This window comes from Pseudophryne corroboree, chromosome 2 (assembly GCF_028390025.1).
Source record: "Pseudophryne corroboree isolate aPseCor3 chromosome 2, aPseCor3.hap2, whole genome shotgun sequence".
Taxonomy (NCBI): Eukaryota; Metazoa; Chordata; class Amphibia; order Anura; family Myobatrachidae; genus Pseudophryne; species Pseudophryne corroboree.
The window spans coordinates 728,296,822-728,318,744 of record NC_086445.1 but is presented as its reverse complement, the minus strand read 5'-3'; the positions used below and the strand labels follow the sequence as shown (position 1 = coordinate 728,318,744).

General features: G+C 47.0%; 1 protein-coding gene across 4 annotated transcripts in view; it reads left to right on the top strand.

Annotated features, from left to right (window-relative positions):
* ST7L (suppression of tumorigenicity 7 like) overlaps positions 1-21,923 on the top strand; it is a 271,485-nt gene that overhangs the window by 144,040 nt on the left and 105,522 nt on the right. For all 4 annotated transcript variants that reach the window (XM_063955386.1, XM_063955385.1, XM_063955384.1 and 1 more), the window contains 3 exons: positions 19,682-19,797; positions 21,018-21,096; positions 21,498-21,652. In XM_063955386.1, coding sequence (XP_063811456.1) covers positions 19,682-19,797; positions 21,018-21,096; positions 21,498-21,652 — 350 coding nt within the window. The remainder of the gene's footprint in view (positions 1-19,681; positions 19,798-21,017; positions 21,097-21,497; positions 21,653-21,923) is intronic.

Here is a 21,923-nt window from a genome sequence, read left to right as displayed (position 1 = left end):
TCAGGGTCCCATCTGCAACTACATTAAAAGATAAGCCTGTCCCGCAGGGCCAGGGTGTCTCTCCTGTGGTGGCTGCAGAGTGCTCACCTTCTAGAGGGTCGCAGGTTCGGCATTCAAGACTGGGTTCTGTTGACCCAGGACGCGAGCCTCCGAGGATGGGGAGCAGTCACAAAAGGAAGAAATTTTCAGGGTCTATGGTCAAGCCAGGAGGCTTGTCTACACATCAACGTGCTGGAATTGAGGGCCATATACAACGGCCTACAAAAGCGGAGCATCTTCTTCGCGACCTACCAGTTCTGATTCAATCAGAGAACATCACAGCCGTGGCTTATGTAAACCGCCAAGGCGGGACAAGGAGCAGAGTGGCAATGGCGGAAACCACCAGGATTCTGCGCTGGGCGGAAAATCACGTAAGCGTTCTGTCAGCAGTCTTCATACCGGGAGTGGACAACTGGGAAGCAGACTTCCTCAGCAGACACGATCTCCATCCAGGAGAGTGGGGACTTCATCAAGAGGTCTTTGCAGAGATAACAAGTCTTTGGGGACTTCCTCAAATATGCATGATGGCGTCACGCCTCAACAAAAAGCTTCGGAGGTATTGTGCCAGGTCAAGGGACCCTCAGGCAGTAGCGGAAGACGCCCTAGTGACACCATGGGTGTTTCAGTCGGTCTATGTGTTCCCACCTCTGCCTCTCATCTCAAAAGTGCTGAGAATCATAAGACGAAAAAGAGTCCAGACAATACTCATTGTTCCGGATTGGCCTCGAAGGGCCTGGTATTCGGATCTTCAGGAGATGCTCACAGAAGATCTGTGGCCTCTTCCTCTCAGGGAAGACCTGTTGCAGCAGGGGCCTTGCATGTTCCAAGACTTACCGCGGTTACGTTTGACGGCATGGCGGTTGAACACCGAATCCTAGCTGAGAAAGGTATTCCGGAGGAAGTTATACCTACTCTGATAAAGGCTAGGAAGGAGGTAACGGCGAAGCATTATCACCGTCTCTGGAGGAAGTATGTATCTTGGTGTGAAACCAGGAATGCTCCTACGGAAGATTTCCATCTGGGCCGTTTTTTCCACTTCCTACAGACAGGAGTAGATATGGGCCTAAAGTTAGGCTCCATTAAGGTACAGATTTCGGCCCTATCTATATTATTTCAGAAGGAATTGGCTTCTCTCCCAGAAGTCCATACTTTTGTAAAGGGAGTGCTGCACATCCAGCCTCCTTTTGTGCCACCAGTGGCACCATGGGACCTTAACGTGGTGTTACAGTTCCTTAAATCACACTGGTTTGAACCCCTTCAAACGGTTGAATTTAAATTTCTCACCTGGAAGGTGGTCATGTTATTAGCCTTGGCATCTGCAATGCGGGTGTCAGAGTTGGCGGCCTTGTCTCACAAGAGCCCCTACTTGACTTTTCATGTGGATAGAGCGGAATTGAGGACTTGTCCTCAATTTGTGCCTAAGGTGGTTTCTTCATTTCATATGAATCAACCTATTGTGGTACCTGTTGATACGAGTGACTTGGGGGACTCCAAGTCCCTGGATATAGTCAGGGCCTTAAAAATCTATGTAGCTAGGACGGCTAGGGTTAGGAAGACAGAGGCTCTGTTTGTCCTGTATGCAGCCACCAAGGTTGGCGCGCCTGCTTCTAAGCAGACTATTGCTCGCTGGATCTGTCACACGATTCAGCAGGCTCATTCTACGGCTAGATTGAAGTTACCAAATTCGGTAAAGGCCCATTCCACTAGGAAGGTGGGCTCTTCTTGGGCGGCTGCCCGAGGCGTCTCGGCATTACAGTTGTGCTGAGCAGCTACTTGGTCGGGTTCAAACACTTTTGCAAAATTCTACAAGTTTGATACCCTGGCTGATGAGGACCTCGCGCTTGCTCAATCGGTGCTGCAGAGTCATCCGCACTCTCCCGCCCGGTTTGGAGCTTTGGTATAAACCCCATGGTCCTTACGGAGTCCCCAGCATCCTCTAGGACGTAAGAGAAAATAAGATTTTAAGCCTACCGGTAAATATTTTTCTCCTAGTCCGTAGAGGATGCTGGGCGCCCGTCCCAGTGCGGACTAAATCTGCAAGACTTGTATATAGTTGTTGCTTACATAAGGGTTATGTTACAGTTGAGATCGTTCGTTTACTGATGCTGTTTTTGTTCATACTGTTAACTGGTTGCGTATATTCCAGGTTATACGGTGTGGATGGTGTGGGCTGGTATGAATCTTGCCCTTAGATTACAAAATCCTTTCCTCATATTGTCCATCTCCTCTGGGCACAGTTTCTCTAACTGAGGTCTGGAGGAGGGGCATAGAGGGAGGAGCCAGTGCACACCCATACTAAAAATTCTTTATAGTGCCCATGTCTCCTGCAGAGCCCGTCTATACCCCATGGTCCTTACGGAGTCCCCAGCATCCTCTACGGACTAGGAGAAAAAGATTTACCGGTAGGTTTAAAATCTTATTTTTTTCTGAGTTTTTTGTTTTCACAGGGAGGCTGCTGGCGACAGCCTCCCTGCATCGAGGGACTGAGGGGGGGGGGGGGGGGGGCAGTGTCCGCTGCTCCCGCTGACTGAACACTGGCTTCATAGGGGTCTGATCGCACCCCGCCACAGGGGAACACTCGCCCTGGCAGCCGGCCGCCACCCCTCAGGAGCTGAAGAGGTGGCGAGTGAGTCACTGTCCCCCCTTGCAAGCGGGGGGACAGTGTGAAGAAGGAGGCCTTGGGGTATGGAGCGTGGTCTCACCCGCGCTCCGTGATGGCTCAGCGGTACTACGGTGCGGCGCTGGGAGGGGCACCCTTGGCCAGCGCCGATCCCTACACTGTCCACTAAAGTCTGTCGGGGTCTGAGGATCCAGGCCAGCACAACTCCTCCGGCCAGTATAATCTGTTGGTGAGCGGGAAGACAGCGCCATTGAGAGGGCGGAGCTTCTCAGAGCGGACCCAGCGGCGTTTAGTGCCATTTTCTCCTGCCTGAAATCACTTCAAGCGGAACCAGGTCCCTCCAGAGCAATCTCCAGCTGTCTGTACGGTACCAAGGGGTATGTGGAAGGGGGGGGGGGAGGCTGTATACAGGCTGTGTCACCTATTAAGGGACACAGCCAGCGCTGGTTGGGGACTCCCTATATCTTTGATAGCGCTGTGTGTGGGTTGGCTCCAATCTCTGTGTCTCTCTGCCATTTTTGGGAAGGGAAACTCTGTCTTCATAATACCTTGTGTGCTTGTGGGGTGTTTGAGTGTGTGTGCAACATGTCTGGGGACACTGTTTCATATGCAGCAGAGGATTTGTCTTCCCAGGAAGACTCCATTCCATGTAATCAGGATTGCACTGTCTTAGCACAGATCCCAGCTAGATAGCCAGAATGGTTAGCCTCTCTGAGGGGGACTATTTCTCAGATTTCTGATAGAGTGGCTAGGACTGAGCATGCCACTCAGGTTCTCCAGTCCTCTATGGTTGTGTGGTCGGATACTGCTTCCTCGGGGTCCCCTGCGGTACATTCTCACAAACGTGCACTTGCACAGGATGACACGGACACTGACTCTGACGCTGCAGACGGTGACAGGTATGTGTCGAGGGGGATGGCATCACTTGCCAAGGGGGTGCAGTTGATGATTGAAGCTGTTAGGGATGTTTTACACATTTCGGACACAGCACCGGAACAGGTTTAGGAGGCCGTCTTCACAGATCATAAGAAGCCCCCTCTCACTTTCCCGGCATCCAAGGAATTGAATGCTATCTTTGAAAAGGCATGGGAAACTTCGGACAAGAAATTCCAGATTCCCAAGAGAGTCTTGGTGGCTTTTCCCTTCCCAGAGGAAGATAGGAAGAGATGGGCGGCTTTTCCCTTCCCAGAGGAAGATAGGAAGAGATGGGAGTCTCCGCCGATCGTGGACGCCTCTGTCTCCAGGCTGTCCAAAGAAGTGGTACCAGTCCTGGGGTCTACCGCGTTAAAGGACCCGGCAGATCGCAAGGTGGATGTTACGCTAAAGTCCATTTACACGGCTTCAGGGGCTATATTACGGCCTACTATAGCCTGTGCTTGGATTGCAAAAGCGATTGCCAGGTGGTCTATCACTCTGCAGGAGGAATCGACTACGCTGGATAAAGATGATTTTTATTTTTACGTATTATTCAGGATTCTGCAGGGTTCCTGGTGGATTCCATGAAGGACCTGGGTTCCATGGCTGCGGGGAGCTCCTCCCATGTCTGTCTCGGCTCGCAGGGGTCTCTGGCTGCGCAACTGGTCTGCGGACGCGGAATCCAGGAAGTGTGTGGAGGGCCTGCCATACAAGGGTCAGGCTCACTTTGGGGAGGCGCTGGATGCGTTGATTGCCACGGCTACCGCGGGTAAGTCTCCTTTTCTCCCCTCAGCTGCCCCGGCTACGAAGAAGCCTTTTTCATCTTCCACGTCACAGTCCTTTCAGCCCGCTAGACCTAGAAAGAATAAAACTTCGAACACCTTCTTCAGAGGTGGTCGTGCCAAGGGAAAGAAACCTGCTCCCGCAGGTTCCCAGGCCCAGAAGCCCGCTTCTGATTCCCCTAAGTCCTCCACATGATGGTGGACAGCTAGGCTTGGAGGAAGGACAAGTGGGGGCAAGACTCCGGCAGTTCAGCCACGTCTGGGTGTCGTTGAGTCTGGACCCCTGGGTTCTGGATATAGTGTCCAGAGGGTACAGACTGGAGTTTCAAGATCCCCCGCCTCACCGTTTCTTCAAGTCAGGCTTGCCAGCCCTGCTGGCAGACAGGACAATTCTTCTGGAAGCCATCAGGAAATTGGTGGTTTCGGAGGTCATTGTTCCGGTTCCACCTCAGCAATACGGCCTATTCTAAACTTAAAGTCTTTGAACCCGGGAGTTCAAATTCAAGATGGAATCTCTGAGGGCTGTCATCTCAGGACTCACGGAGGGGGAATTCCTGGTGTCTCTGGACATCAAAGATGCTTAGCTCCACATTCCCATTTGATCGCCACATCAGGCATACCTCCGGTTTGCACTGTTCGACGAGCACTATCAGTTCCAGGCGCTGCCGTTTGGCCTCTCCACAGCACCAAGGATCTTCACCAAGGTGATGGCGGAGATGATGGTTCTCCGCAGGCAGGGGGTGAACATGATTCCATATCTGGATGATCTCCTGATCAAGGCGTCGTCCAGGGAGAGGCTGTTGCGATCCATCACGCTCACGACACAGCTGCTTAGGAAACACGGTTGGATCCTAAACCTTCCAAAGTCTCACCTGGAGCTGACAAGGCGGCTGTCTTTCCTGGGAATGATCCTCGTCACGGAAGTGCAGAGGGTGTTTCTCCCGGTGGAGAAAGCGTTGGCGATTCAAACTATGGCCCGAGATGTCCTACGACCTACCCGGGTATCGGTTCATCAATGCATACGCCTCCTGGGGAAGATGGTTGCTGCCTAAGAGGCGCTACAGTACAGCAGGTTTCATGCTCGCCCTTTTCAACTGGACCTCTTGGACCAGTGGTTGGGCTCTCACCTACACATGCACAAGAGGATACGCCTGTCTCCGAAAGCCAGGATTTCTCTCCTCTGGTGGCTGCAGCTTCCACACCTTCTGGAAGGGCGAAGGTTCGGAATTCAAGACTGGATCCTTGTAACCACAGATGCAAGTCTAAGAGGTTGGGGAGCAGTCGCTCTGGGGGAAACCTTTCAGGGTCGTTGGTCGGACCAAGAGTCTCTCCTCCCGATAAACATCCTGGAGCTCAGGGCAGTGTACAACGCCCTTCTGCAGGCAGCACACCTTCTACAACATCGGGCTGTTCAGTTGCAGGTGGACAATGTGACCACAGTGGCCTACATTAATCGACAAGGCGGAACGAAAAGCAGAGCTGCCATGGCGGAGGTGTCAAAGATCCTCACCTGGGCAGAAAGGCACGCGGTGGTAATGTCGGCAATCTTCATTCTGGGCGTGGACAACTGGGAAGCAGACTTCCTCAGCAGACACGATCTCTATCCAGGGGAGTGGGGACTCCATCCGGAGGTGTTCGAGGAGGTAACCGGTTGGGGGGGGGGGGGTTCCCCACATAGACATGATGGCCTCACGCCTCTGATGAAGCTAGGTGACTTTACCTAGGGAAACGCGTTAAGTGTTGAAGCTGCCACAACCACCACAAGTGTTCCACCTGCAAGTCGGATCCAGATATGGACTTTTAAATCTGCCATTTGGAACTCTGAGGAATTGCACATGTACAGCATCGATGGGAGAGACCCAGGTTGTTTCATTGCCACAGCTTGCTTGCTGAAATAATCTCCATAAAACCTTTGGAAGTCTCCATCAACAAGGGTAATACCAGCTGTACTTATTTCCTCTTACCAGAGAACTTTGCACAAGGCACTTAGTCCGGGATCCATTTGTGGACACTGCAAGCAGCCACCTATAAACATATCATAGCTCCATATATGCTTCAATTTTATATTTGCTATATATGTTCAGGATGTTTTTTAGTTTTTATTTGTGATGTATAGGGAATAAATTATATGTTATTTTTATTCAAATTGATCCACAGTCGTTTATTATTATTGGAGAAACACAGTAGCGCCAGTTCTTATTTCCTCACGCCTCAACAAGAAGCTACGGAGGTACTGCTTCAGGTCAAGAGATCCACAGGCAGTGGCGGTGGACGCACTGGTAACTCCGTGGGTGTTCAAGTCAGTGTATGTGTTCCCTCCACTTCCTCTGATACCAAAGGTTCTTCAACTCGTGAGAAGAACAAAGGTCCTGGCAATCCTCATCGCTCCAGACTGGCCAAGGAGGGCTTGGTACGCGGATCTGCTGGATCTTCTGCTGGAAGATCCACAGCCTTTACCTCTGCGGGAGGATCTGCTTCTGCAGGGGCCGTTCGCTTATCAAAACTTACCGCGGCTATGTTTGACGGCATGGCGGTTGAACGCCAGATCTTAGCTCGGAGATGTATCCCGAGTGAGGTCATTCCTACCCTGATACATGCCAGGAAGGGGGTAACGTCTAAGCATTACCATCGCATTTGGAAGAAATATGTTTCTTGGTGTGAGGCCAAGAAGTTTTTGGCGGTGGAGTTTCAACTTGGACGTTTTCTCCTTTTCCTGCAAGCAGGGGTGGATATGGGACTGAGACTGGGCTGTGTCAAGGTCCAGATCTCTGCTTTGTCCATCTTCTAACAAAAACAGTTGCCCGATCTTCCTGAGGTTCAGACCTTTTTGAAAGGGGTTCTGCACATCCAGCCTCCCTTTGTGGCGCCTACAGCTCCGTGGGATCTGGATGTGGTGTTGCAGTTCCTGCAGTCGGCTTGGTTTGAGCCTCTACAGGAAGCTGATCTCAAGTTTCTCACGTGGAATCCGGTCACCTTGTTGGCTTTGGCTTCTGCACGACGCATGTCGGAATTGGGGGCTTTATCTTGTAAAAGTCCCTATCTGATCTTCCATGAAGATAGGGTGGAACTTAGGACTCGTCCACAGTTCCTACCTAAGGTTGTGTCGGCTTTCCACATCAAGCAACCTATTGTGGTGCCAGTGGCTACTGACTCCTCAATTACTTCAAAGGCCTTGGATGTAGTGAGGACTTTGAAGATTTACGTGAAGAGGACGGCTCGTCACAGGAAAAGTGACTCCCTGTTTGTCCTCTATGATCCAAAGAAAATTGGATGTCCTGCTTCTAAGCAGTCAATTTCACGCTGGATCAGGTTCACTATCCAGCATGCTTATTCCACGGCAGGCTTGCCGTGTCCGAAATCCGTAAAGGCCCACTCTATTCGTAAAGTGGGCTCTTCCTGGGCGGCTGCCCGGGGTGTCTCGGCAGTGCAACTCTGTCGAGCTGCTACTTGGTCTGGGTCGAACACCTTTGCCAAGTTTTATAAGTTCGATACTTTGGCCTCTGATGACCTCAAGTTTGATCAAGCAGTGTTGCAGGAGCCTCTGCGCTCTCCCTCCCGTACTGGGAGCTATGGTACATCCCCATGGTACTAATGTGGACCCAAGCATCCTCTAGGACGTAAGAGAGAAAATAGGATTTTGGTTACCTACCGGTAAATCCTTTTCTCGTAGTCCGTAGAGGATTCTGGGCGCCCACCCAGCGCTTCGTTTTCCTGCGTTGTTTCTTTTTATAGATCAGTGTTACCTGGTTCCTAGGTAAGTTCTGAGTTATTTACTGTTTTAGCTGTTGCTGAGTTGTTCCGGCATGTTGGCCGGGTTTGCATGTTGTGTGAGCTGGTATGAATCTCGCCACTATCTGTGTAATTCCTTCTCTCAAAGTATGTCGTCTCCTCGAGCACAGTTTCTAGACTGAGTCTGGTAGGAGGGGCATAGAGGGAGGAGCCAGCCCACACTCTTTAAACTCTTAAAGTGCCAATGGCTCCTGGTGGACCCGTCTATTCCCATGGTACTAATATGGACCCCAGCATCCTCTACGGACTACGAGAAAAGGATTTACCGGTAGGTAACCAAAATCCTATTTTTCCACATACACAGTTCTACATCAGGTTCCATCACTCACATTCACATCGTTTGAAGTTCACTCTATCAGGATTTTCACTCCCTTCTCTTTGCGTGTTGCAGCTATTTATCGCCCTCCTAGCCAACCCAAACATCACTTTCTAGAAGATTTTTCTGCCTGGCTCCCACACTTCTTATCCTCTGACATCTCCACCATCATCATGGGTGATTTCAATATCACTGTTGACAGTCCACAATCTGTTCATGCCTCCAAACTCCTCTCTCTAACCTCTCTTGGCCTCACCCAATGGTCTGACTCCTCTACTCCGCAGGAGGGCCACTGGCTTGATCTTGTATTCACTAGGCTCTGCTCAGTCTCTGAATTCATTAACACACCTTTCTCCGGCAGGGTCCACAGGTTATCCACAGGATAACATTGGGATATGATGAAGCGACAGCAGATTTGCACCAATCGGTCAAAACTTTTTGGCCTCCCAGCATACAACGAGCCCGTCCATATATCCCTGCCTCCTGGCTCAGGCAAATCAGTTGTTTTTTGTTTGGTGTGGCAGGAGCCGGACCATGGTCAGAGGGCTGCTGGTTTTTAGCAGCCCTAAGCTTTCTTATTTTATTTTTATAGTCTTACTATTTTTTCTTGAGTGGTCTTTCTAAAAAGCGTCTTATACGTACCTTAGAAAGAGTCACTCCAACAACTCTCCGTCGGGTCGTGACAGCGCTTACCCACGAGTACAGTGCTGTTTCGGCGGGCGTCTGTGTCGGATATACAAGTAGGTCCAGCAGACGTTACCAGGCTGTGGCCGGAGCACAGGGAAAGGTAAGGCATCGGTTTGGAATCAAGGGGTTTGCGTGGAGCGCACAGTATGTGTATCTTGTTCAAGGGGGCTGCTGGTATCTGGAGAGTTGTCCAGACTCTAGGGCTAGTGTTATCGTACAGGTTTTGGATACCTGCGCTCACCCTCTATTTGGTGTTTGTATGTGAGAAATGATGTATCTCTATGATCTGTAAATACCTTTATAAGTCACAATGCTTAGTATAACAGATGGTACAATAATTCATATATAATTGATGATATTGTGATTACACATAAATTCCCTTATAGTAACATGCATATTGTGTGAACATCCAATGTATAGGCAAATTAAACACAAGATGAAATAAAATATGGTATTGCCGCTTGATGAATATCCTAGGCCTTAGGGATCATAGCCTCCAGGAATAGTATGAGGCCGCGACCCCTAGGGTTGATGTCAACAGTGGGAAGTCAGACGCTGTCCTTGTCGCCCCTCCCCCCGGTTCATGACCAGTTTCCTACTAGTATCCCACCATGAACGGTTTTCCCGCTTTCGTCTCATACGCTGTATATGAAGGGGAGCCAGTCGCAGCATAGGCGGCTGTGTGACTGGTGCGTCTGTTCACTGTAGGTTCATGTAGCGGCAGTGTACACTAGTAGCGTCTGGATCCACTCAGCGTTCGCAAACATATTGATCGGTCCTGAAAGCGTGGTGAGTCTCCCTGTATCCTACTCTACTGAGTACGGGTAATACAGCACTAAGGGGTAAATTTACTAAGACATGAGTTCTATTGAAGATGCGATGTTGCTCATAGCAACCAATCAGATTGTACTTCTCATTTATCTAGCACCTTCTAGACCATTATACCTGGAATCTGATTGGTTGCTATGGGCAACATCCCATCTTAAATAGAACTCCCATCTTAGTAAATTCACCCCTAAGTCTCTATCTACCTTTTGAGTATGAATAGTTAGAAAAGTGCCTATTGCATATGAGTCTGTATACTATTACTGTTGTTTCTTTCGCTATGTGTCTGAATATGGTAGATCTTTTTAAATAAAATTCAGTAATATGTTCTCCTACACACTTGAAATGTATTTGTAGTTGATTATGTGCTCATATTGCTTATTATACTAATGTATAACATGTGACTGGCTGCTGGTGTGATTACTGACTTTACTATATATTGTCAGTTTTTTTCTATTCCGATCCTCAATGCTGGTGCATAGCAGGGTAGGGTCGGATTGTATGTCACTTTAAAAAGCTAAAAGTGATTACAGTCACAAATTGTGTAGTACAGTGTGTAAATGTTGATTATTTATCATGTCTAAGAGCAGCAAAGGTGAGAAAGATACACTCACAGCAACACCAACACCCATATCATGTTTGTCTTGCAAAGCTGCGTTTACCTCTCAGGATCTGGTTCTGGATGGTTTGTGTGCAATTTTTTCACCAGGGTCCCTTAAAAAATACAAGGTAGATTCATGTGCTATGTTTCAGGTGGGCTATGTTTGCACAAACATTATCCAGTGTAGCTGAGCGGATAATTCCAACTCCTGTACCAGGGATAGGTTACACGATTAACCCTTACATGCAGCTTCCCACCTGAGGTTTATCACTTCCAGCAGCAGCCTCTCAAAAGAAACAAGCTGATAGGCCAATTGTTAATAAGCCTTCATCCTCATAGGCTACACATGTTTCAGATGAGGATTCATCAGAGGATGAAAGCTCAATAAACTCTGGTTCGGCATACGAAGAGGAGAAGGAAGTTCTCAGCTCAGTGGATATAGCTGTTAATTCAGGCAATGAAAGCCATTCTGTCCTTAGAGGAATCAACAGAGCCTGTGTTAAAAACCAAGGCATCTGTGTTTAAATGTCCCAAAACAGTTAAAACTGAGTTTCCGGGGTCAGATCAACTGACAGAAGTCATGGAAGATGCTTGGGCTATGCCCAGTAAGACGTTTAGAATTCCTAGGAAATGGAATTCCAATTATCCTCTTCCAGCTGGGGATTGTTTAAAAAGGGAGGTGGCTCCTAAAGTAGATATGCATGTGATTCGATTTGTGCGAAAATCTACATTACCTCTGCTTTCAACATCATTAAATAATGTCACGGATAGGAGAGTGGATGGTTTTTAAAAAACATTTTTTCTCTGTCTGGGGCAGTCATAAGACCAGCCATGGCTTCAGCTTGGATGGCAGAGGCAGTGGCTGCCTGGGCTGATGCATTGGAAGGGGATTTTTCAATGGCATCTAGAGAGCAAAAACCGATATAGCACATTTAAAACAGGCTGCACTGTTCTTGGAAGAAGCAGCATTGGATATGGGTACTATTGCCTCCAGGGCTTCAGTTTCAACAATAGCTGCTCACAGAGAAGTTTGGCTGCGTACGTGGAAAGCTGATTCAGAATCTAAGAAGATTTTGGAATCCTTGCCATTTTCTGCAGATATTCTTTTTGGTAAAGAATTAACATATATTTTGGAGTCAAGAAGGTAAAGTTTCCTTCCACATACAAATTCAAACCTAAAGTTCCAGCTTTTCGGCCCTCTCGGTCTTAAGGAAAAGCTAAAGGACTAAGTGATGGAAAGCAGCCCCAATACAACAGGTCTGGTAAACCTAAAAAGCATTGGGCTACCAGAGGACCGGCTATTAAAACGGAAAATAAGCCATCAGCCTGACCCTCACAAGTCAGTAAAACTTTGGCTTCTGTGCTTATCCCAACCTTAACTAAAATCTGTAATCTCTCACTCTCTCTACTGGTATATTTCCTTCTCTGATTAAGCATGCAGTGATTACTCCCATTCTGAAAAACCACAATTCTGACCCAAACACTCTAGCTACCGTCCCATCTCTCAGCTCCCATGTCTCTCCAAGCTACTTGAGAGACTTGCCTACACTCGCGTTACACACTTTCTCAACTCCCACAACTTACTAGACCCACTTCAGTCAGGCTTTCGTGCCCAACACTCCACAGAGACGGCACTGACCAAAGAAGTGAACGATCTGGTCACTGCTAGATTGAAAGGCCATTACACACTTCTATTTTTCTAGATCTCTCTGCTGCTTTTGACACTGTTGACCACTATCTTCTCATACAAACACTACAATCCCTAGGTCTTCAGGACACAGCCCTTACTTGGTTCTCATCCTACCCCTGTAATCGCTCTTTCAGTTACATAGTTACATAGTTGTTAAGGTTGAAAAAAGACAAATGTCCATCGAGTTCAACCTATCCTATATTTATATTTATTTATTTTTAATATTAATTAAATGCTGTATCCCTGGATATTTTTTTCCGCTAGGAATTTATCTAATCCATTTTTAAACTTATTGATTGAGTCCACCATTACTACCTTCTCTGGCAGATAATTCCAAATCCTTACTGCTCTTACTGTGAAGAATCCTTTTCTCCGTTGAGTATGGAATTTTTTCTCTTCTAACCTCAGGGGGTGTCCTCGTGTCCTATGTAGTGTTTTTTTGGTAAACAAATCGTTTGATAAATCCTTGTATTGTCCCTTAATGTATTTATAAATATTAATAATGTCCCCTCTCAGTCACCTCTTTTCCAATGTGAACATATCAAGCCTTTTAAGTCTTTCCTCATAGTCCAGTGCCTCTAACCCCTTAACCTGTTTAGTGGCTCACCTCTGAACCCTTTCGAGTTCCAAGATATCTTTTTTATAATATGGTGCCCAAAATTGTACACAATATTCCAGGTGTGGTCGCACCAATGATTTATACAGAGGCAGGATTACACTCTCATCCCTTGTCTCCATACCCCGTTTTATGCATGATAACACCTTATTAGCCTTTGCTGCTGCATTTTGACATTGCGTACTGCTACCAAGTTTATTATCGATGAGCACCCCCAAATCTTTTTCAACTACCGTTAGTCCTACATTTTCCCCATTTAGTTTATAGGCTGCCTGATTGTTCTTAGTCCCAAAGTGCATAACTTTACATTTGTCTATATTGAACCTCAGTGTTCACTTCTCTGATTCTACCTCTATCAGTTGGAGTAACGCTAGGCTCAGACTTGGGTCCTCTGCTTTTCTCAATCTATACCTCATCTCTTGGTAAACTAATCAGCTCCTTCGGATTTCAGTATCATTTGTACGCTGATGATACTCAAATCTACCTATTGTCCCCAGATTCATCTGTATTGGTCCGTGTCACTGAATGCCTGTCTGCCATTTCATCTGGGATGTCTTCTCGCCACCTCAAACTCAACATTTCCAAAACAGAATAAATTATTTTCCCGCCAGCCAAGAGTAGTTACCAATCTCCATAACTGATGACAATGCGACTATCCACCCTACCCCACAAGCTCGCTGCCTAGGTGTCATACTTGACTCTGAACTGTCCTTTGTTCCCCACATTCAATCTGTCTCAAGATCATGTTACATACATCTAAAAACCATATGTAAAATATGTCCTTATCTTACACAAGACACTGCTAAAACTCTAATCCATGCACTCATCGTCTCCTGCATTGATTATTGCAGTAGTCTCCTTACTGGTCTTCCCAAACATAGGCTCTCACCACTACAATCCATTTTGAATGCAGCTGCAAGGCTAATCTTCCTCGCTAGACGTTCATCGTCTGCAGATCCGCTCTGTCAGTCCCTCCATTGGCTACCGGTATTCTACCGTATTCAATATAAAATACTGTTACTTACATACAAAGCTATTAACCAAAGTGCACCAACATACATCTCCTCACTCATCACCGCTCTGCACCAGATCTGCGTCTCTCATCCAGACATATTACTTGTTCCCACTCAAAATTACAGGACCTTATACGGGCTTCACCCACTCTGTGGAATGCCCTCCCATGCACAATAAGACCCACCTCTAGTCTCCAAACCTTTAAACGTTCCCTGAAAACTCACCTCTTCATACCAAGCCTATCACATTCCAGACCCACCCACATAACCTTCAATCCTTCCCTATCTAATCTTATCTAATCACATCCTCTCCGTACAGTACACATAACCTCACATTTTGTCTTCCAACATTGCTGGGTGATCATATCATACAACCCATTAAGAACCTAGCAATCTGGTGGACCATTATGCAATAGGTAGCATCTATTCCTGTGTATCAATGCCTATTTCCCTATAGATTGTAAGTTTGCGAGCAGGGCCATCCAACCTCTGTCTGTTTTTGCCCAGTTTTGTTCTATTACTAATTGTAAAGCGCAACAGAATATGCTGCGCTATATAAGAAACTGTTAATAATAATAATAATAAAAAAATTATATATTTCTCTTGCGTCCTAGGGGATACTGGGAATCCATTTAGTAGCATGGGGTATAGACTGTTCCACTAGGAGCAATGGTCACTTTAAGAAATTTATAGTGTGTGCTGGCTCCTCCCTCTATGCCCCTCCCAGCTGACTCAGTTTCGAAAATGTGCCCAGAGGAGCCGGTCACGTTTCTGGCAGCTCTTGAAGAGTTTTCTGCATTTATTTTGAATGTTGACTTAGGGGGGTGGGACGGCCCAACTTCCCAAAGGGTTAATGGTACCATTCCCCGCTGACAGGACATAGCTCCTGAGGGAACTATTCGCAAGCCCCACAACGGCGAGCGCACTTTCCTGCAGCACGCCGCCACCCCTAACAGAGCCAGAAGAAAGAAGAGTGGTGAGTACTAAGCCGGCGTCCTGACTAGCGGGTAGCCAGCAATTATGGCGGCAGGAAGGTGCGGCGATGCACGGCTTCTTTATGTGGTGGCTGGGTCTCCAGACTTAGTACACAGTGCGGACGCACGGCTTCTAACGGAGCGCATTGGGTCTCTGTACACTTTATGTGTACACAGTACCCAGACTGGCATTACAGACTTAAAAGGGGACTGACTCCATTTTAGGCTCAAAAATCACCTCCGCCAGTATAAAAAAGTGCGTGAAGACCGCGTGCCATTGCAGGGCGTGGCTTCATTATGATCGGATCCAGCAGCTCACAGGCGCCATTTTACAGACTGCATGGTCGCATACGCTGACTGCAGGGACACGCAGCTCATCCGGAAAGCCTCTAGTTTACCTCAGCGGTACCAGGGGGTTATATAGTGTACTGAGTCCCCAATAACAGTACTTAGTCTGCGACCCAGCTAAGCTTACTTTAGCGATAAGGGTGCCGTGTGCTGGTTTCTCTACATTTGTGTCTCTCCTGAAGGTCGCCTTGTGGGTTAATTATGCTATTAACTGTTTTCTGAGTGTATGCCATTCTGCTGCAAGGATGTCCGATGTCGGAGTGTGATACATGTAAGACAGTGTTCCCCCTCTCCTGGGGATTCACTAGTGTGTACTCAGTGTAGTGTCCCTTCTCAGACGGCAGAGCCAGCGTGGCTGGACTCCATTAGGGGGATTATCTCCACATCTCTACTTAATTATCTCGAAATGAGAAAGAGATGCAATACTTAAGAAAGTCTATGACTGAGTTTATGCAAAAGGACTCAGTACTCAAGCCAGCGTCCGAAATGGAGGAAGGTGAGGTGGACATGGCGGTGAGGGAGGGTACTCTGTCGCAGGGAATTGAAGCGCTCATAGACGCTATCAGGGAAGTCCTCAATATTCCTGACAAGGGGACTGAGGAGAGTGAGGAATCTTACTTTAATGTATTGAAAAAATCGGCTACTTTTCCTGTGTCAAAAGAACTAAATACCCTGTTTGAACAACCGTGGGTTAATCCAGAAAAAAGTTCCAGATCCCTAAGCAGTTACTGTCAACTTTTTCCTTCCCCCCTGAGTATAGAAAAAAATGGAAAAATTCACCGATTGTAGATACATCTGTCTCCAGGCTCTCACGTAAAATTGTTTTACATGTTCCTGGTGCAGCCTACCTAAAGGACACAGCTGATCGTAAGATTGAGACTACCCTCAAATCTTTGTATACAGCTGCAGGGGTGGCTCAGAGACCCACTGTAGCATGTGGATAATGTCATAGGGGTTTTTGACACCTTATCTCGTGGTGGACTTGGTTTACTTCTGCAGCATATACAAAATTCTGCAAACTTTATGGTTGAAGCCATAAAGGAGATAGGTTTTCTAAATGCACGCACGACAGCTATGGCAGTGTCAGCATGCAGAGGTTTATGGTTACGTCAGTAGACTGCCGATGCAGACTCCAAGAAAGGTGTGGAAGGCCTGCCATTCTCAGGTGAGGGCTTATTTGGCGATGAACTGGATAAGTGGATTTCAAAAGCTACTGTGGCTGAATCCACCTATCTGCCTTCTGCAGCTCCTCCTTATAGGAAGACCTACTCAGGAAGCTACTTACAGTCCTTTCGGACTGCAAAGTTTCGGGACAGAGCCAGAGGTTCCTCTACCGCTGCCAGAAGTGCTAAAGGGAAATCACGCAAGCCAACCACTGTTGGTTCTCCTCAAAGCCTTCCGCATGATGGGGGGGGGGGGGGGGTCCGCATGCCTGGAAGAAAGACAGGTGGGAGCCCGGCTAAAATTCTTCAGTCACGCCTGGGAGAGGTCTTGGCAGGACCTCTGGGTCCTAGACCTTATTTCTCAGGACTACAGGCTGGAGTTTCAGGATCTCCCACCTCACAGATTCTTCAAATCAGGCTTACCAGCTTCACAGGAAGCAAGAATAACCTTACAAGAAGCTATTCAAAACCTGTTACTGACTCAGGTCATTGTTCCAGTTCCACCTCATCTACAAAACAGGGGATAATATTCCAGCTTGTTTGTAGTACCGAAACTGGACAGTTCGGTCAGACCGATTCTGAATCTCAAGTCATTGAACCCGTACCTACGGGTATTCAAGTTCAAAATGAAGTCCCTGAGAGCGGTAATTTCAGGTCTGGAAGAGGGGAAGATCCTGGTGTCTCTGGATATCAAAGATGGATACCTTCACATTCCGATCTGGCCGCCTCATCAGGCTTATCTGCGGTTTGCACTGCAGGACTGCCACTACCAGTTCCAGGCCCTGCCTTTTGGTCTCGCAACGGCACCGACAGTGTTTACCAAAGTGATGGAAGAGATGATGATGTTACTCCGAAAACAATGGGTGAACATTATTCCTTACCTGGATGATCTTCTGATAAAGGCTGCATCCAGGAACAGTTGTTGGTGAACATTGGCCTCACAACCAGATTACTCCTGGATCATGGGTGGATTCTGAACCTGACAAAATCTCACCTAGAACCAACACAGAAGCTTCATTTCCTGGGAATGATACCGGACACAGAATCTCAGAGAGTGTTCCTTCCCTTGGAAAAGGCACTGGTAATCCAGTCGATGGTGCGGACTGTCTTGAAGCCAAACCGAATCTCATTACATCAGTGCATCCGTCTTCTGGGAAAGATGGTGTTCTCTTACGAGGCAATTCAGTACGGAAGGTTTCATGCAAGGCCATTCCAGCTGGATCTGTTGGACAAATGGTCCAGATCGCATCTACACATGCATCAGAGGATTTGTCTGTCGCCGAAGGCCAGGATTTCCCTCCTGTGGTAGTTACAAACTTCTCAACTGGTGAATGGTCGAAGGTTCGGGATTCAAAATTGGATTCTGTTAACCACTGACGCAAGCCTCAGAGGTTGGGGAGCGGTCACCCAGGGGGTACAAGTCCAAGTCTGGAAGTCTGGAAGCCACACTTCCCATAAACATCCTGGAACTCAAGGCAATCTACAATGCCCTTCTGCAGGCCTCTTATTTTCTTCAGAATCAGGCCATTAAAGTTCAGTCGGACAATGTGCTGGCGGTGACGTACATAAACCGACAAGGCGAAACAAAAACCAGAGCCGCAATGTCAGAAGTGTCAAGAATCCTCCTCTGGGCAGAAAAACATGTGGTGTCGTTGTCAGCAATCTTCATTCCAGGAGTAGACAACTGGGAAAAAGATTTCCTCAGCAGACACGACCTGCACCCGGGAGAATGGGGACTCCACCCGAAAATCGGCCTTGTTGCTTTTTTTCAGACACAAATGGCTTTTCTACCGGAAGTACAGACGTTCTTGAAGGGCGTCCTTCATATCCAACCTCCCTTTGTGCCTCCCACGGCACCATGGGATCTCCAGTTGGTTCTATTGTTCCTCCAATCGGACTGGTTCAAACCGTTACTGGAAGTGGAAGAAAAATATCTTCTGTGGAAAACCGTCACGCTGTTGTCTTTGGCTCGGCAAGGCGCGTCTCGGAACGGGGGCATTGTCACACAAGAGTCCCTACTTGATTTTCCACGAGGACAGAGCTGAACTCAGGACTTGTCAGCAATTCCTTCCTAAGGTGGTATCGGCGTTTCACATCAACCAGGCGATTGTGGTTCCGGTTATTACTGACACCTCTGCTACTTCAAAGTCCTTGGATGTGGTTCGGGCTTTGAAGATATATGTGAAGAGAACGGCTCGTACCAGGAAATCGGATTCACTGTTCGTTTTCTACGATGCCAACAGGATTGGGTGTCCTTCAAAGCAGTCAATTGCAAGATGGATCAGACTTACTATCCAACTTGTATATTCTACGGCACACTTGCCGATTCCAAAATCTATTCAAGCCCTCTCTGCTAGGTCAGTGGGTTCCTCTTGGGCAGCTTCCCGGGGGGGGGGTCTCGGCATTAGAGATATGCAGAGCAGCTACTTGGTCAGGTTCGAACACGTTTGCAAAGTTTTACAAGTGCGATACCTTGGCCTCTGAAGACCTTCCTTTAGTCGATCAGTTTTGCAGGATCCTAGGCACTCTCCCACCTAGTTTGGGAGCTTTGGTTCTTCCTCATGGTACTAAATGGATTCCCAGTATCCCCTAGGACGTAAGAGAAAATAGGAATTTAATTACCTACCGGTAAATCCTTTTCTCGTAGTCCGTAGGGAATACTGGGCGCCCGCCTGGTGCTTTGTTCTTCCTGCTAAGTTACTTGTTAACTGTTGTTTGGTTCAGCTGTTGCTGTTCTTGTTTTTCAGTTCTGGTTAGCATGGCTATCCTCTCATTATGGGGGTGCTGGTTCGAAATCTCACCTCTGTTCTTATCTGTTTCCTTCTCTCAAAGTATGTCCGACTCCTCCGTGCACAGTTTCCTAGATCGAGTCAGGTGAGAGGGGCACAGAGGGAGGAGCCAGCACACACTATAAATTTCTTAAAGTGCCCATGTGGACCAGTCTATACCCCATGGCACTAAATGGATTCCCAGTAGACCCTACGGACTACAAGAAAAGGATTTACCGGTAGGTAATTAAAATCCTAATATATATATATATATATATATATATAAAATATATACACACAGTGTTGTTCTATTGCTTCTTTGAGGTCTGACTATCCCTATCTTAAACAGCTGCTGCTGATTTATCTCTTTTCTGCAGTCCCCTACACAGACCTGACACTACCATACGTGTTCCAATTGGTCTCTTTTAGTCCTATTTTATTATAATTAACATATGAGACTACATGACCTCATTTGTTCTTTGTGTGCACAAGCTGCTTTTTGCTCTGTGACTTTTGTCTTTTTTACGTTTTACAGGTACACATGGGTTACTGGAAAGGCACCCCTTACATATTATGATATGAATCTGTCGGCACAGGACCATCAGACGTTTTTTACGTGTGACACAGACTCCCTGCGACCATATGACGCTGGTAGTTATTTTATTTCTGTTTTTGTTACACATTTCTTACCAAGCGTTACTTGTTTTCTGGTTTGAAAAGTATAATGGAAAGTAGATTAAGGCCCCTTCTCTGCTACCCCATTATAATATTGAGATAATGGTTTCTTACTGTCATTGGTGAAATACTATAGAAAGTCTTCATTCTAAAGGTCAAAGAAGCAATACACAAATAGACCCATTTCTCAACATTTATGTTCCTAAATACATCAAAACAAAAGTTATTTGTAGCTGCACTGTGAACACTTTCAGAGCAATTGAGCGGAAGCCCAACTCATAAATGTTTTGTATTTTTCCATTGCATCACATTTCTTTTTCACGTTAGATATGTTTAGAAACCATAGCCTGTACATATAGGACTTTCCTTGTACTTCTGTTTTACTTATTACAATACTATAAATATGTAAAGAAACAACAAAGGGGGAGATGTATGAAAAATGTCCTAACGGACGTTATGTGCCTGGGGGCGTATCTCCACGTTATCGTGTTGATACGCTCTGACCCGCTGCCATAATGTATTATAGGAGTGCCTGCCAATGTGTTATCTCACCTGTCCCGTAATATGTCTTCTCCCACATCGGCTAGGCTGATATCGCCGCCGCTGGCTTTCTGCGCATGCGCACTTCTTCCTGCTTGTGCCTCTGGCGGCCTCCGGCGCATGCGCTATTAGGCTGGGAGCTCGCTGCCGCCATCTGTGTGAGGAAGCTCACTGCTTCCTAGTGCCGTTTGTTCAGGCCCTGCGCATGCGCCAGCTCCCAGCAACGTGGTCAGGCGCATGCGCGGAGAACTGCTAAGGAAGCCGAGGGTTGTCAATAAAGTTTTATTTAAAAAAAAAAAAAACACTTGAAAGCAGCTACAGTGCTGCAGCACCAGCCCTGACCTGGCGAAGTGGCAGAGGGGACCTAATGAGCGGTGAGTGACAGTTCCGCCATTAATACATCAGGGGGGTCAGCAAATAGGTATAGGCACAGCGCCCCAGACGAAGTGGCAGTAATGCACATTGCGATTGGCTAAAAATCCCACTGTGAGCCGCATCATACATAGCGGTGATGCGGTAACAGCAGGAGTTAGCGTGCAATATGTGCAAAAAGCACAAAGCGCACGTTCTTACATCTGCCCCAATGTAGGATAAAAAAATGAATGTAATTTAAAGCTACAAGATGTTACACATTTTCTGTTTCCCATAACTCCCAGTGATGCAGAAAGCATGGCGAGAGAGGAGCCCTCAGTCACGGGTAAAAGCTGCATATCAAGCTCTAGGAGTGTCTAATGAGTAAGTAAGTGTAGTGGTTGTTCGTTTACTAAGCGCACAGCAGATTGCAGGTGTGATGGTAGTGGGGAGAACCAGCAAGCATTTGCACAGTATTTTTTCCACACCCTATAAAATGTTCCTGAATTCTGTCTCGTGTGAAACCCCCACTTTAGTAGCATAAAACATCATCAACTGGAAATTGTAATGTTTCAATATAATTTATACTAGCAGTTTTCTGTCTTCAGGCCTCATGATGACGACTTTAACCCAGGAGCATTGGGGATTACTCTCTGGCTCTGCCAATTTGATACAATCATCTGTATCAGAGCTTTAATATGTGTCTGAGGCTTGAAATCCCCTTCTCTATACACGTATGTGTTGTTTTTACTTCAGGCTCTAACTGGTGTTAACTCCCTATACAGCTGCGCCACAGCTTACATTTTGTTGGCAGAGGAAGAAGCCACAACAATATCTGATGCAGAAAGGTTGTTCCAACTAGCACTGAGATCAGCGGAGTCTGCCTATAAGAAGTCCCAACAGCAGCAGTACATGAGCTCACAGCATGAAGCTCAGCACAGTGAGTTATTAGCCGGCATATAATGTTATAGGAGATTTATGCTGCATTATTAGTGCCTAATAAAACTGGCTGAGTTGTGAATGGTACATCTGCAGTCATGCACAGTTTCATGTTTTAAGCAGGACTCCAATTAAAGGATTTTATCTATGCAACAAAAAATGCTTTTGATGTGTTTGGATTCATTATTGAATTGTGTGAGATGGAGGTGAGATGTACCTAGGCTTGGAGAGTGATAAAGTGCCTGTCAATCAGCTCCTAACTGCCATGTTAC